This window comes from Telopea speciosissima, chromosome 7 (assembly GCF_018873765.1).
Source record: "Telopea speciosissima isolate NSW1024214 ecotype Mountain lineage chromosome 7, Tspe_v1, whole genome shotgun sequence".
NCBI classification, from domain to species: Eukaryota; Viridiplantae; Streptophyta; class Magnoliopsida; order Proteales; family Proteaceae; genus Telopea; species Telopea speciosissima.
The window spans coordinates 30783108-30799300 of NC_057922.1; the positions used below are offsets into that span (position 1 = coordinate 30783108).

Consider the following 16193-nt stretch of genomic DNA (forward strand, 5'->3'; position numbering starts at 1 on the left):
CCCATCCTCAACCATGTATACTCTTTCGTTTCTTTCTCAATAGGTTTCATCTGAATCAGGGATCTGACTTACTAGGGTTACGCTGTAACATAATTTGCTTCTTACTATATGTGGCAATTAATTAAGATTTGTACAAACTACTACATTTTTGTTTTTACAGAACTTGGCTACAAGTTCATTAATAAAATTTCAAAAAAAAATATTTTACATGCTTTCACTTGTAGTTAAAAATATGGCTTATGATACTAATCAAAGAGATCGCATAGGATGACGAACAATGTATAGACTACAGAAGATTGTGAGTTTCATCCAGCACAGTTTTTCCTGTTTTTTAATCAAAAGAGAAACAAGAAAGGTTGACTAATCATTCTAAGATACAGTAAATCTTGGGAGCAGTTATACCATAAGAAGGGTTATTGGACTGGCATTCTCCAGCAACTGAGGAAGCATAAACTGACAGCAGAACTGATTTGTTAAAACCAGCACTCAAGATGCTAAATCCGAACGGGGGGCAGGGAGTATGCTGCACAATTGCAGAGAATGAAAAGAGCATTTCAAACCCGTGGTTATGAACTGCACAGAAACACGCAAGTACAGCTATTTCCAAGAAATCCCAGGATGTAACATGGTCCATGAGACCTGCATCAATTCATACAGAAATCAATAGAAATAACAAAGCAAAACATTTCTTACAAATGCCATTTATAAATTTGCTAAATATATTTAAAAAAAAAAAACTAATTAAGCAAAAAAACCCATGATCATAGCTTTAAGGGAACCAACTAAATGCACATTCATACCTAACTGTGACAGGATTTCCATGGTGAAAGAACCCTTTTGCTCCACAGCATTGGAGATCATATTAAGCTGAAGGATGTACAACAGTGCAAAGTGCGCCTCACATAGAAGAATCAGGGATTGACGTAACTCTCGGCTCACAGTATGATTCAATAGGTACACCAAAAAGAATACCACTAGAGGATGGAACAGAATTTGGCACCAATCAGTAAACTCCTTTGAATCATGTCACATATTATCACTCAAGCCTCATAAGTTGAATGGCTAATTGGAGGCTAACCATTCAACTTATACATATTAGTAAACTTCTTGGATGCACAATTAACGCAAAAACAGGAACAAATTTAATTAAGCATAAGATGAAGAAAGCAAATATCAAGCATACTATATATGGCATGGATGAAGCCAGGCTTCGTGGCAAGAAGAAATATCAGTGCCAATGTAATAGCTCGAGAGCTTTTGCGCAGACCCCACGCTATTGTAGCTACAATCAATACTTTCGTCTCTTCCATCTCTGCAATTTAAGATAAAATGAAGCACAGTTATGTGATGCTGAAGTACATCACAATTACTAACAATAATAAATTAATAATAAAATGTAAGTAGAACTAAAAAAAAAACAAGAGATAGAGTTTAAGGAAAAGATGCAAGTATTACTATTCTGTCCTTGTGTGTGGAGAAAACAAGGATTCAAACCCACTCCCCCAAAAAAAAAAAAAAAAAAAAACCCTGAGAAAGAAAAGTTGCAGCCCAATTACAAATTCAAGCCCCACCACTCTCTCCACCACCCACCAGGGATTTAATAATCGGTATCAGTCTCGCCCGATACCAATCCGGATAGGCCCTTATGTAAGGCTAGATATGGAACATCCCTAACCCAGATAGGATCACTAACCAACTCCAAACAAGTACGGACTACAGAACTAATATAAGTATAAATCAGCAAGTTAACAGTAGGTATAAATGCATAAGATCCTAAAGTCTCAATAATACTGTTAAATTATGTACACCAGAATACCATGGGGGTATTCTGGTCTTTTGGGTGTTTTATTTATTTTTTATTTATGTATTTATGAGCAAGGGTAGAAATGTAATTAGGGCTGTGACACTGTTCACACTGTTCACGTGAACAGTGTCGTGAACAGTGTTTCCCCTTGTAATCTCTTTTATTATTATTATAAATAGAGAGCTTGACTGATCTCATTGATTATTCAAGCATTAGTCCACAAACCTGTTTTGTTAACATGGCATCAGAGCCAAAATTTCTCTGATCTAAGTTTTCAAAACCCACCCCCTTCCTATCGTTTTTTCTTTCCTCCCCTTCTCTCGATTTCTTTTCTCTCCTTTTTTCCCCTTTGCTTCTCCTCCCTTCCTGAGGGCAGCACTACAGAGGTGATCATATGATCTAGTTGCTGCCCTATTCCCACCTCTGTTTTTCCCCTTTATGAGATAATTTATTTGGTTCGATTGCTGCTGGTTCCTGTCTGCGATTTTTGGAGTTTCTAGAATTTTGAAGCCCTAGCCACTACCATTGATCAAGGCTGGTTTTCTGCATATTGGACACTCATCTGCGATCTGGACCAGCTGCCCTCAAGCCTTTTTTGGTTGTTGAAGACCCCTTCTCCCAATCGATTCCTCTTTTTTAGGATTTTCTAAAACCCTGATCATTATCGATTTTTGGGAATTGGGCTGTTTGCTGCTGTTTTTTTTATTGGAGCTTCTTCTCTTCATCAAGTACATCCTCTACAGGTTCCTGGACAGATTCGATCAAGCTTCTTCGTCAATTTTTTTTGGATCCCCATCACCACATCGATCTCCAATTTCGGGTTCTCTTCCAAAACCCTGACATTGTCGATCTCTGTGGAAGGGATCTCTCTGCTGCTGCTGATTTTTTGGGAGCTGTTTTGCCCTTCATATTGGCCCACTCGACCTTGATTTCAGCTCTTGGTTTGGTGTAATTGCTGGTTTTTCATTCTCCACAGCCTTGTTGCAACTATGGGTGACTCTGCTGATTCCACTGCAACTTCTAATCAACCTGGACATGAAAAATCAGATTATCATACTTTTCAGCCCAATCCCATCAAAGTTGATGGCAGCAACTACCTATTGCGGTCTCGGTCAGCCTCTTTTGCTATTGCTGGCCGTGGTCTCACTGGCCACATTGATGGCACTGTTCCCATGCCTGCTGCCCCAGGTGCTGCCCTAACTCGCTGGCTTGCCAGCAATGGTGTTCTCATGTCTTATTTGATTAGTTCTATGACTTCGGACATTGCACATGGGTTCCTCCTTTTTGGTACAGCTTCTCAGGTTTGGTCAGCCTGTAAGGAAACATACGGATAGCTTGGTAATGATGCACAGGTCTATGAACTCAGGAAGAAGGTTCTTCATACTACTCGGGGGGACTTAACAGTCTCTAAATATTATGCTACTCTGCGCAACCTTTGGCAACAGTTGGACCACTTCTCTGATTACCAACCTGATAATGCTACTAATCTGGCTGCCTATAAGAAACATGTCGATAAAATCAGGGTCTATGACTTCTTGGCTGGGTTGAATGTTGAGTATGACCCAATTCGTGTTCAAGTGTTGGGCCATTCCCCTTTTCCCAAACTTGAGCAGTCTTATGCTTTGGTCTCCTCTGAAGAAAATCGCCGAGCTGCTATGTTGCACCCTGTTGTCCCTGGCAGATCAGCCCTTCAGACTACTGTACCGGCTCCTTCTACACCAGTTGGCACTCTCTCTGTGGTGGTACTACTATCGGCACTATTACTTGTGAGCATTGTCATAAGCCTTATCACACCAAGGACAAATGTTGGAAACTTCATTGGAAGCCTACTGACTTTGAGGCTAAACGGGCTGCCAAGCAAAAACCAAAAACCAAGGCCAATCACTCTGAGTCTGTCACTGCAGCCCCTACTACTGACACTGGCCTATCTCAAGAGGATTTACAGGCATTCCTACTTGTGCTAAAGTCTTCCATTGCTACTGCCTCTACTATACCATCTACTACCACTTCGTCTACTCCTTCAGGTTCACACTTTGCTCGGTCAGGTATTTCGTTGGTGGTCATTGTGCCTCTGTAGCTTCCCATCCTTGGATCATTGATTCTGGAGCTACAGATCACATGACCGGGTCCTCTAGCCTCTTCCATCGTTATTCTCCTACCTCTGGGAAAGACAAAGTCAAGGTGGCTGATGGTTCCCTTTCCTCCATTTCTGGAAAAGGAATCATTAACTGCACTCCTTCCCTTCCTTTGTCCAATGTTTTACATATTCCAAATTTTACTACTAACCTTCTTTCTATTAGTAGTATAACTCGTGATCTTAACTGCATAGTAACCTTTTTTCCTTCCCATTGTGTTTTTCAGGATCTGGACTCTGGGAAGACGATTGGATTGGGTAAAGTGCATGGTGGCCTATACCTGCTTGACGATGGACGTCTCACTCCACCTCTATTACTACCACTACATCAGAATTCCTTAGTATCTTCTGAAACTTATCAGTGGCACTCTAGATTAGGTTACCCCCCCCTTAAGCATCTTAACATCTTTATTTCCTACTTTGGTCAAACATTGTGACAAGACCGATTTCTTTTGTGAGGCTTGTGTGCTGGCCAAACAGACACGTTCAACTTATTCTATTTCTAATAAAAGGAGTTCTTCACTTTTTCACTTAGTACATTCTGATGTTTGGGGCCCCAGTCGTAAGACTTCGGTTTCTGGTCACCGTTGGTTTGTCTCTTTTATTGATTGTCATTCTAGACACACATGGGTTTATCTTTTACACACCAAAAGTCAAATTTTTTCTTGTTTTCAGCATTTCCATAACATGGTCAAAACTCAGTTCAATGCTACTCTCAAAGTCTTGAGAAGTGATAATGGGACTGAGTATACAGAGACTCAATTTCAGAAATACCTTGCTGATAATGGGATTGTTCATCAGACAAGTTGTGTTGATACCCCAGCCCAAAATGGTGTGGCTGAAAGGAAGAACCGAGTCAACCGACACTTGTTGGAAGTGGCCAGGGCGTTGATGTTTTCACGCCATGTTCCCTCCCAATATTGGGGGGATGCTATTCTTACTGCAACCTATCTTATTAATCGGTTGCCTTCCCGTGTTCTTGACTCCCGCAGTCCAGCCGATATTTTACATGGGAATTCCACCTTTGTGGTTCCTCCCAAAGTTTTCGGTTGTGTGTGTTATGCCAGAGACACTGAACCTCATGGCAAATTTGATCCTCGTGGGTTAAGGTGTATTTTTTTGGGTTATTCTCCAACCCAGAAAGGTTATAAGTGTTACCACCCTCCTTCTCGTCGTACTTTGGTCAGTATGGATGTGGTCTTTCATGAAAGTCTTGCCTCTTATCAGTCTACACATCTTCAGGGGGAGAATTCTGGTTCCAGTGAAGATGTGCTTATATTTCCTCCCCTTGAAATTCCTCCTTTGGCTGCTGCCCAGCCTCCTACCACTGCTGCCCAGCCTCCTACCGCTGCTGTCCAGCCTCCTTTGGCTGCTGCCCAGCCTTCTTTGGCTGCTGCCCAGCCTCCTTTGGCTGCTGTCCCTTCATCTGTAGGGACTCCTTTACAGGGGGAGTATGTAGGAAATAATGGTAGTAATGATCATTGTCAGGGGGAGTTGACTCTAGTCCAGAGAACCATCAGTGAATTTCAGAAGAAAATTGACAACTCTAATATCATCACCTACAAGAGACACTCCAACAGAGGGCAGCATCAATCCACTGTGGCACCAATACCTATCCAATTGCCAACCCAGGGGTCAAATCCTCCTCCTCCTTGTGGTGAGACCTCTCCTTCCGATCTACCTATTGCTCATTGAAAAGGTACTAGGACTTGCACCCTGCATCCCATTTCTCGCTTTGTTTCTTATAGTTCTCTTTCTCCATCTTTTCGTGCATTTGTGTCCTCTCTTTCTTCTGTTCCTATTCCTAAAAACTGGCAGGAAGCATATACAAATGGAAAGTGGAAGGCAGCTATGTTGGAAGAAATGAGAGCTTTAGAAAAAAACCACACTTGGGATTTTGTAACCCTCCCTCCAGGAAAAAAACCAGTGGGATGTAAATGGGTGTTTGTGGTCAAACAAAAGATTGATGGGTCTGTGGATCGGTATAAGGCACGTTTGGTTGCAAAGGGCTTCACCCAAACATATGGGATTGACTATCAGGAGACTTTTGCCCCTGTTGCAAAATTGAATACAGTTCGGGTTTTACTATCGTGTGCAGTTAATCTTGGATGGGATCTTCAACAGTTGGATGTGAAGAATGCCTTCCTAAATGGGGAACTTTGTGAAGAGGTATACATGGATATTCCACCAGGTTTTTCTTCTGACAATAATGAAGGCAAGGTGTGCAAATTGAAGCGAGCATTGTATGGGCTGAAGCAGTCACCTCGAGCATGGTTTGGTCGGTTCCACAAGGCAATGACATCTGTTGGCTACAAGCAAAGTAATGCTGATCATACTCTCTTTATAAAGAGGGCTGGTGAGAAGCTCACTGTTCTTATAGTGTATGTGGATGACATTGTGGCTATAGGCAATGATGGGGATGAGATCAGCCGGTTGAAGAGGTTTCTTGGGCAGGAATTCGAGATTAAAGATCTAGGGCCGCTAAGGTACTTTCTTGGGATTGAGGTTGCCAGATCTTCTAAGGGCATCTTTCTCTCCCAAAGGAAGTATGTCCTAGATTTGTTGGCTGAAACTGGTCTGTTAGGATGTCACCCTTCAGATACTCCTATGGAGGCTACTGTTCGTCTCAAAGAAAAGGAGGGTGAACTGTTGATAAAGGCCGGTACCAACGCCTAGTGGGAAAGCTGATTTATCTCTCACACACTCGTCCGGATATTCGTTGTTCTTTGAGTACTGTGAGTCAGTTCATGCATGATCCCTATTCTTCTCACATGGAGGCTGTTCTTCGGATTCTCCACTACTTGAAGTCAGCTCTTGGAAAAGGCATTCTTCTGTTTCCTAATGGTAACCTACGGGTAGAGGCATATACCGATGCTGACTGGGCTAGTTCTGTAGATCAGAAGTCTATCTCTGGGTACTGTTCTTTTGTAGGTGGCAATTTGGTCACTTGACGTAGCAAGAAGCAGAATGTGGTGGCTCGTTCTAGTGCTGAAGCCGAGTTTCGGGCTATGGCACGAGGCATTTGTGAGTTACTTTGGTTGAAAGGCTTGTTACAAGATCTTGGTATTCTTGTTCATCTTCCCATGATGTTGTACTGTGATAACAAAGCTGCAATCAGCATTGCACACAACCCGGTACAACATGATCGCACTAAACATGTTGAAGTGGACAGACATTTCATCAAGGAGAAGCTGGAAGAAGGGTTGATTTGTGTTCCCTTTGTGAAGCCTGCTGATCAGGTTGCTAATATCTTCACTAAGGGATTATCTGGGAAATTGTTCCATCCCATTCTAGTCAAGTTGGGCATGATTGATATATTTGCACCAACTTGAGGGGGAGTGTTAAATTATGTACACCAGAATACCATAGGGGTATTCTGGTCTTTTGGGTGTTTTATTTATTTTTTATTTATGTATTTATGAGCAAGGGTAGAAATGTAATTAGGGCTGTGACACTGTTCACGTGATGTCGTGAACAGTGTCGTGAATAGTGTTTCCCCTTGTAATCTCTTTTATTATTATTATTATAAATAGAGAGCTTGACTTATCTCATTGATTATTCAAGCATTATTCCACAAACCTGTTTTGTTAACAAATACCTTACACTTGTAGGATATAACTGTCAATCTATGGCTGTCATTGGGAGGGGGTGAATCAGCGACCTCAAATTCTTCAATTTTCTTTCCCACACTGATGTTAGTTGAGTCTGTTGGTACAAAACTGATAATCTCATAATCCTACCAGGTGTGTACACCCATCCTACAGCACACACCTACAACACAGGATAAACATGGTTCGGCAAGTTGCCTACATCCACAAAGCAATGCCACTGGAGCTTCGTATTTGCTCAATACTCTACTTTTGCTGCACCTACAGCTAGGAGCACCCACACGTAGATGTTGGGGAATTACACATTCAAGAATCTCACATTCCCGAATGTTCACAACTAAGTTTTGATGATAACAAACACTTGAATATATGTAATGTATATGCAAAGACTTGTAGTTACTCATTGATGTAAGACAATGATCAAGACACTATTCTATTGGAGTAACAAAACTTGAAGAAGAGTTAAGATCATGGCTTATGAAGTAAAGTCAAGTTAAGCTTATCACGTCAAGTCAAGCCAAGGTAAAGCTTCACGACATGATACAAAATAGAAGATCAAATTCAAGACACACTCGAAGACTGAAGACAAAGTTTCAAGATGCTCGTGTGCACCTAGACTGTTTTAGAACACTTGCACATACACTTGCATTACATACTCGCATTATATTGCATACTTGCATACCCATACAAGCATAAACCTAGATAGACTCTAGGAGATGCCCAAGGACCCTTGAAAAAGCCAAAAATATGTTAAAAGACCATTGGTGTAATTGTGTAAAAGCCCCAAAAGACCCAATCAAAATAGAGCAAAACTGGGCTGAAATAGCACCAACCGGCCTGACCGGTTAGTGGCAGAAGCCACTGGTTCGTACCGGCTCCACAGAGGTTGGCAACTGGTCTAACTGGTTGGCCCGACAAGCTGGAGAAAGTCCAACCGGTATCAAGCCGGTTGTCCAATAGCTCTTTCAACTGGTCCAGCCAGTTCATGAATAGGTCGACCAGTAGACCCAAAATATGACCTTTTTTTACCGTTGGAGATTCAAATTGCTCACTTTTTGGCTATAAATAGACCATTAAAGGACAAACTTAATACAACTTTTGAGGCATAGGATACGATTCATTTGAGAGCTTTTGTTGAAGCCTTTTTGTCCTTTGTTTATTCATTTGAGTTGAACGTCATCATCATAAGATCTTGTTTCAAGTCAACTCAACTATTGAGGCTTTCGTCACGGTGATTTTAATCTTCTCAACAAAGAAGTGTTGAGATAGCCTTCGTTTTGTGCACACATACATTCTCATATCATTTTTCACAGTAAGTACTCTTCAGAATAGGTATTATCCTTCCTTTACTTATTTTTTTATATTTGAATCTTAATGATGATCTAAGAGTTGGTAGAACTCTAGATCAAAATAAGTGTGCATCAGCCTAAACTACACTTAGATGGTTGCAAGGATGCTCTTCCTTAAAGATTCTATGCACGAATCCTCTTATCCTTAAAAGATCGTTGTAAAGGATTCTCTTGTCCAGTAACAAGATTGTATAAAGGTGTTGTTTCCCACCTATTGCACTAAAATGAAACATCTAGTGGAATTCTCTCAAGTGTTGAGAGGAGTGGACATAGACTCTTGGAGTCGAACCACTATAAATCGTTTGTCTCTTGTGATTGCTTTAGTATCTCAATTTTTAATTGTGGGATTTATTTTGCAAAAAGTACCCAATCCACTAGATACAACCTATTTACCCCCCTCTAGATTGTTTCACACCCGCTTTATTCAGCAGAGAATTGAAAGGGCATACAATGCCAGTACAGAGATAGCACCCACTGAACACCCCTTACAATGTAATAAAGGTTTGGGCTTATACACAATGCCCTACAATCATGCACAAGCTAGAATAGGTCGAGATCTCGGTTTTTCACAGGGTCGAGTTGGGGTCGAGTTACCCGATCTCGACCGAGAAAGTGTACTTTGTTAACTCGTATGGCAACTTGATTTGACTTCTCAAAAAAAACGAGATCTCGCGAGTTCTCGAACTATGAGCATACAACATAACAGGGATGAAGCTGAAAACTAATGCAGTGAAGAAAATGCTTACAACCCTTGATCTGTGACAACCTTGGTAATCTGAGATGTCCCTGAGATGTGCTAGATCCCACTGGAACTATCAACTCTGTCCTTGATGGAGAAACTTGAGCTTTCAAGTGTGCAAAGCCATGGGGGGACCACACAATCAACCTTCCTCTTCTTGCTTTTCTTCAATGTTTCAATTCAATGCACCATTAATATCTTCAATAGAGCTCACCCACCATTCCTCTGTCTTCAATGCACCTTCAAGAGGCCTTAAAAGTGTTGGTGGAGAGCATCCAATGTATTACAGACAAGCACATACACCCTTTTTGGTTTTTTTCCTTTTTTTTTTGTTCACCACTGCTGTGTTCTTGTGTTTCAGGTGGACAGAGCTCTCAAAGACAAGAAAACTACTACTTGGATGAGCCAAATCGGACATCGGATGGCTGAGATATGGCCATTCAAAGTTTGGCCAACGATAAAATAAGAAATAGAATCTTCGGATGTCTTGTGGTGTACGCATTATATAAGACTGGGTTTGGTACTGCTCGAACCACTAGCCAAACCTTCTGTAGGTCCACTAACCTCCGACATGATACGCAAATACACTTGGAAAGCTGGTTGGATACCTAAACCAGATAGGGAGTATTCACTCTATCTAGAAACTCCTTCCCAGTACTCACAGGGAAAAAAATCCAGCAAGCGAACAAACCATTAAACCTGAAGAAACTTGAATCACATGTACCTCTCAAGGTGTGGGTTCATCACATTGCAACTCATACGAGCCAAATAGGATAACTCACCAATAAGCAGCACTAAAGTGCATCAAGCATAACATTTCAGATGCAAAAGAGGCAGAAAAAACTATTCTGGCGGTACCTGGCAGTCCATGGGAGGAGTTGTACTCCAACCACAAAAGTATTCAGCAAATGAGACCATGGGGGTGGAAGAAGACCCTTGGGCGATTGCAGCACACTTGGACCATCTCCAACCGGTGGATGATGAGAGAGAAAGGGAGTCTGAACCAGAGAACTGGTGGTAACCCTTATGCTCTCTTTGTTCTTCAATCTATCTCCATAGCTTCAAATCTTTAATCTTAAGTCTTCTATTTGATGAGAGAACACCTTACGAAGGTCTTCTTACATAGTGCAGCCTCAATAGGAGCCCTCTACTCTTCTAGGATTCCAAAAGAGGAGGCACAATGGAAACACGAGCTAATGGTCGACTCTCAAACCAGAGCTCTGATACCAAGTTAAGGAAAGAGAAGAGGACAGAAGATGAGAGGAAGGAGGAGAAGAATGTGCATACAATATCGTAATATTATGAGAAATTACATACATACCCCCATGCTAATATAAGGTAACCTAGGAGGTAAAAGGAAAAAAAAAAAAACAATACAAGATAATAACAAAGTACCCAAAGTACCCTTATTACATAAAATCTTAAAGTGGTGGGATGGGATAGCAAAGAAGGGGGTGAGAGAAGATACGAGAGAGAGAGAGAGAGAGTTTAAATCGACGAAATTGAAATCATGAAATAGCACCCCAGTCACTTCGGAATTTTGACTTCTATTACATTCTGTTTCCCATATTTTCCATAAACAGGGTGCAAAAATCACACCAAACACTTTAAAAGTTGAAATCACCCCCTGGATGCGAAATCGAAATTAAACCAAAGAGAGCCTTAATGGTTATCATAGCTGTTAGAAGTTGTCGTAATAAGGGGGAGGGAAGTCGTGAATTAGCGCTAGAGCTAATTCACGATTCCTTCCCTCAGGGGTGTTTTGGTCTTTTGGTGTATGCCCTATTGCCTATTGTCAATCGTATTATTTATTTGAATGAATAGGGGCTGTCACAGGTACGGCTGTGACTCCCATCAAGTTACAGTAATTCTCTCCTCTTCCTTCTCTCTTCTTCTTCCTCTCTTCTTCTTCTTTCTTCTTATTTTATTACAGTAGCTATTCAATCTAGCCTAATAACTAGTTAGCTAAGCATGACATCGTTAACACTGCTGTACCTGGTCTTATTAGATAAATCAAAGTTTTACTCTAGTACCTTTACAAAACCTGCCTAGCACCTAAAAGAAAAATAGAAAGGCCTTCCAATAAAACAGATATTGTGCTGATTAGATGGAGTCATGAACATCTAATAAGAACAGCAGATGTTAATTTTAACTTTTTCCACACTATCCAAGCAAAATGTGACTCTAAAAAGAACATGGTCAGGTACAATTAGAAATAAATTTGTCACAGTAAACAATAGTATTTCACATAACTAATCATAGAAAATGCCTTCTCTCACCTTCTACAGGACGATCATCATTCAAGGATTGCCCTTCCGCATCAGATAAGTACAGAAAAACAGAATTATTCACAAGATTACCCAGGGCAACAAGAATTCCAAGACAAAATTGTGCAAGTAGATAGAACCCAGGAATAGGGTAATGCCACAACCCAACGGTTTCCCATATCTCCATGTCCTGAAATTATGTTCCAGAAAAGACTTCATTAATCTTCTAAGACTTCTATTAAAACTGAGGAAAATTCTATGAAGAGATGTGGCATAGAATTACTTTGTGCAGTTTCTTAGTCAGGAAAGCAAATGCCACATTGAAAATATATGTGCTGGCAGCCCACAAAAGAATGAAGACAAGAACCAACCCATGTAGCCGGTGCAAGCGGAAGAGGGAAGGGAAGCCATAGAGAATGTAGCCAACATAGGCAAGTAATCCGAATGCACATAAACTTGCAAAATGGAAACTCCAAAATGAGAGAGCAAGCAAGGAGACCTGTCACGTTCACCACTGAAAGTTTTACACATAAGATAAGAACGACTTTCAACTGAAAATAGAGACTGAATTTCAAAAGTACAGCTAAGATTGGGGAAAAAAGCCAATAAAGTATTAACAAGGCATTTCTACTACAGGGAAAACCCAATAGGGTCTATAAAAACCAATCCCATCACTCAATTTCCACAAATCTGTAGTTTTGGCACCATTTTCCTGCAGGGTGAAATTTTAAGAAGTAAATATTCTTGACTCCTGACCATTCAGGGAATTTCTTAAGGAGGGGCTGCTCTGTGTTCTATTCTCGGGTTAAACAGCGCATAACCTGATCTGTGGCCAGACCTTATTCAGGGCATAACCTGACCATACAAGGTGATAATTTCCAAACAACAATAGATCTATTTGGAAGCCAAAAATGTCTAATGATAATCTTCGAAAAAAGCTGTTCACACAATCCAATCCCATTTACCAACGTCTTAAACAGATGTCAACAGAATTTTGTAATGTGGAAAATCTGAAAGAACGAGCTAGCAACATTGTGGACAGTCCTTTTATAGAACAAGGCTGGCTTCGGAGTTGTGGTTCATTGGGATCAGAAAAAAGGAAAGGGAAAGGAAGAAGTGGAGAAACTGGTGTGGAGGGAGAGGAGGAATAGAGTATCCATGGTTGGTGGGGTTGTTCAATCACTTGAATTTGAGAGGGGTGGACTCCAGTAGTGTGGGTACTCACAATGAAGGTTTGTGGGAGGAGAGCAGTGGTGGGATGGATATCGGAGAGGTGATGGGAGTGTTTTGATAAAACAGGAACAGACATTGTAGAATCAGATTGGCAACTTTGTTGGTAAGGCTGTTCAGATTTGTAGTAGGGTGGGGGTAATTTTTCAAGTACATCATGAAAGATTTTCAAGTATTGAAGCAGATAGCTATGAGCAATCAGAATTTATATGTGAATGGGGGGATGAGACTGAGAGTCGGGTCTAAGGATTGATTTCGTTACATGGTATCAGAGTGTTGAAGATCCAATACCTTTCTTCTTGTTTCTGCTTTGAGGATTTTCTTTCAGATTTCCCCTTTTTTTGGTTCAGCATCAACCTATGCCTGCCTTATGTGTTTTGAAACCCTAATTGTGTGAAGACAAAACTAGGGTTTCCACTACTGCTATTATCCTATCTTCTTCATTCTATATGTTGACATGAATATCATTCCAATTGGTTGCTGAAATTTCTGAGTTTTCTGAATAAGCTTGCACAGAAAGTTACTTATTCTTCTTATTCCAATTGGTTGCTACTGCTTCTCCCTTGATTGGTGATTGATGGATCGCTTTCGTTCATCGTATAATCTACTAGTAGATGTTCTTGAAGATCAGATCACTCTACAGTCAAGTTCTTGACCACTTACTATTTTAGTGACTGGCTGTGTATTTCCCAGTCCAGCCGTCAGATCACTCTCAACTTTTGAGAGATTTTTCTCATGCACGGCTGCACATACCTACACTCGACCTGATCTGGGAGCTGATCAGATATGCTGATGGTTCAATCATATTCCCTGCGGGTCATATGGTTTGGAAGGCTGGAAAATTTTAAGGTGTTTTCTCTCCATCTTATGATCTGTTTGCCTATTCTACATATAGATACATTGATAGAATGTTACATTATTTGATCATTGTTTTCATGATATATTTAGCAACTTGCTATTTCCATTATTGTGATTGATTTGGAGTTCTAACCATCGGATTCATATCAGAGTTTTCTGGGGGCTCTAGCCATTAAATCCTCGAATTTCTTGCTATATTTAGAAGTGTTACTTGCAGGTTTTTCTAATGGGCTTACTTTCTTGGTGGCTGAACTTCTGAAAGTGTGCCGGATTGCTGTTTGCTCAATTGTTCCTTGCCAGCCAGTGTCTATTCTTGCTGATTGGTTTGGGGACTGCTGGTTCTATATTCTGCCTGGTCATTTTTTGTTGGACTAGTTTTATTGGCTGCTGGAGTTTGCCATGATGCCTGAAGTTAAACCTTCTGTGGATAATGTGAATGTTCAAATTACTTCCATTAAGCTCAGCGGAGCTTCTAATTATTTACTATGGGCGAGAGGCTGAAGTTTATATAAATGCCAATGGAAAGCTTAAATATCTCATGTCTGCACCTCCCATCTTTTGATTCTAAAAATTATGCTGAATAATTGTTTGAGAACGACACCCTCCTTGTGTGGCTCTGGAACAATACAGAACGTTCTGTTGCAGCTAATGTGATGTTCCACCCTACCACTAAAGGTGTTTGGGATGATCTGTAGGAAAGTTTCTCACATGATAATAATATGTTTCGTATTTATGGTCTTTATGAGAAAAATTATATCCACTCTATTTGTTTCTTCTGCAGATCAGTTGGGTGATATGTTTACCAAGCCCTTGTTTCGTCCTGCTTTTTGAGAAGGTTGTTCCAAGTTGGGCATGGGTAATGTAGTCCTAGGTTTGAATAATAAAACTAGGAGCCAGACAACCAGGATCTGATCTGAACATTAATTCAGGTAGGTCAAAATTAGGGCAGGGATAAATGGAATCTAGGGTTTGATGGTAGGGTTAGGGTTAAATGATGTTGGGGACTCTTCTTTAAGGTCCTGTTAAAGTTTAAAGGTTCTAGGTATGCGAACCAGAATCGACAACAATGTAGAGGTTAGGGTTTTGGGTTTTTGAATGAGGGAAAGATGGGAATTTTAGGGTTTATGATGGTTAGATGAGGGAACCACTTGGATTGAGTTTTCCTTGGTATGACAGGAGAATTCGATCAAAGTTTGGTGTGATTTGGCTGGCTGGTTTGGTCTGGGCAGAATTTAGGTAATGGGAAAATTGAAAAGAAAAGGGGGAATCCTAGGGTTTGGGCTGTGAGAGGATTAGAACAAAAATTGTTGGGGATGGGGATGATTCAAGCTCACTGTTGTTGCAAAATTTCCTTGGCAGCAGCTTGTTTGATTGTAGATCTTGAATAAAAATCAAAACTTGAATTGAACTTGAAAGTAGGGCTTCAAAAGAACAAAGAGAGCTTGAACGAACCACCCGGGCTTCACACCGCAAGGTGTCAATTGTATAAAACACCAATCCCACCAGCCTTGATTAAACACAAGACAAAAATCTTCATTGAAGAAGAAGAGCAGCAAAAAGCTTTTCATTAATCAAAATTCGTGTTCAATGCTTGCGCCCCTTACAACCTTATATAAAAGACTCAAAAATAGACTCCTACACCAAAAAAGAAAGGTCTAACCCAATCCTTAACCTATTAGGTAACCTAAACTAACTAGGAAACTGAAATACTGAAAGAAATAGACTCAAAACATGGTTGGACTTATAGAGTCCTAATCCAGCCCAACTTACATAATAATTAAATGGGGCGCTGTTCTCTGTGCCGCAGCGCAGGCTGCGCCCAGGCACATGGAGGTGGGCGCAATGACCACCCTGCCCCCCTGCACAGGCTGCCCATGTGCCTAGGCACAGCCTGCGCTACGGCACAGAGAACATTCTCCCTAATTAAATAGTCGCATGACCACTTAACCAAGTCACATGATCACTTAAGTGATCACATGACCACTAATTACATAAAAATAAAACTAAGGAATTAAAACAGCTAATCCCGTATGCAACTCTATTACCCATACTTTTGGTCCATAAAAGTGACCTATTACACTGTAAACCATAGGATCAAAGGCCCAACATGTATATAACCCAACCCTAGACTTATTCCTAAGCAAAGAAGCCAAATTTGGTGATAAATCTGCATCAACTGGTGATGTATATGCTCCAGCTCAAGG

The 16193-nt window shown here is 40.8% G+C and overlaps 1 protein-coding gene across 6 annotated transcripts in view; it reads right to left on the reverse strand.

Moving 5' to 3' along the window:
- LOC122667024 (piezo-type mechanosensitive ion channel homolog) overlaps positions 1-16193 on the reverse strand; it is a 143300-nt gene that overhangs the window by 82855 nt on the left and 44252 nt on the right. For 4 of the 6 annotated variants that reach the window (XR_006333747.1, XR_006333746.1, XM_043863181.1 and 1 more), the window contains exons 9-13: positions 12185-12400; positions 11914-12091; positions 1184-1312; positions 801-974; positions 403-639 (exon numbers count right to left, since the gene is read on the reverse strand). Coding sequence is in view for 4 of the 6 variants with exons in the window: in XM_043863181.1 (XP_043719116.1) it covers positions 403-639; positions 801-974; positions 1184-1312; positions 11914-12091; positions 12185-12400 (934 nt within the window). In the remaining 2 variants the exon portion in view is untranslated. Of the gene's footprint in view, positions 1-402; positions 640-800; positions 975-1183; positions 1313-11913; positions 12092-12184; positions 12416-16193 lie in introns of all 6 variants that reach the window. The other 2 variants (XM_043863182.1, XM_043863183.1) reach the window with 2 other exon arrangements.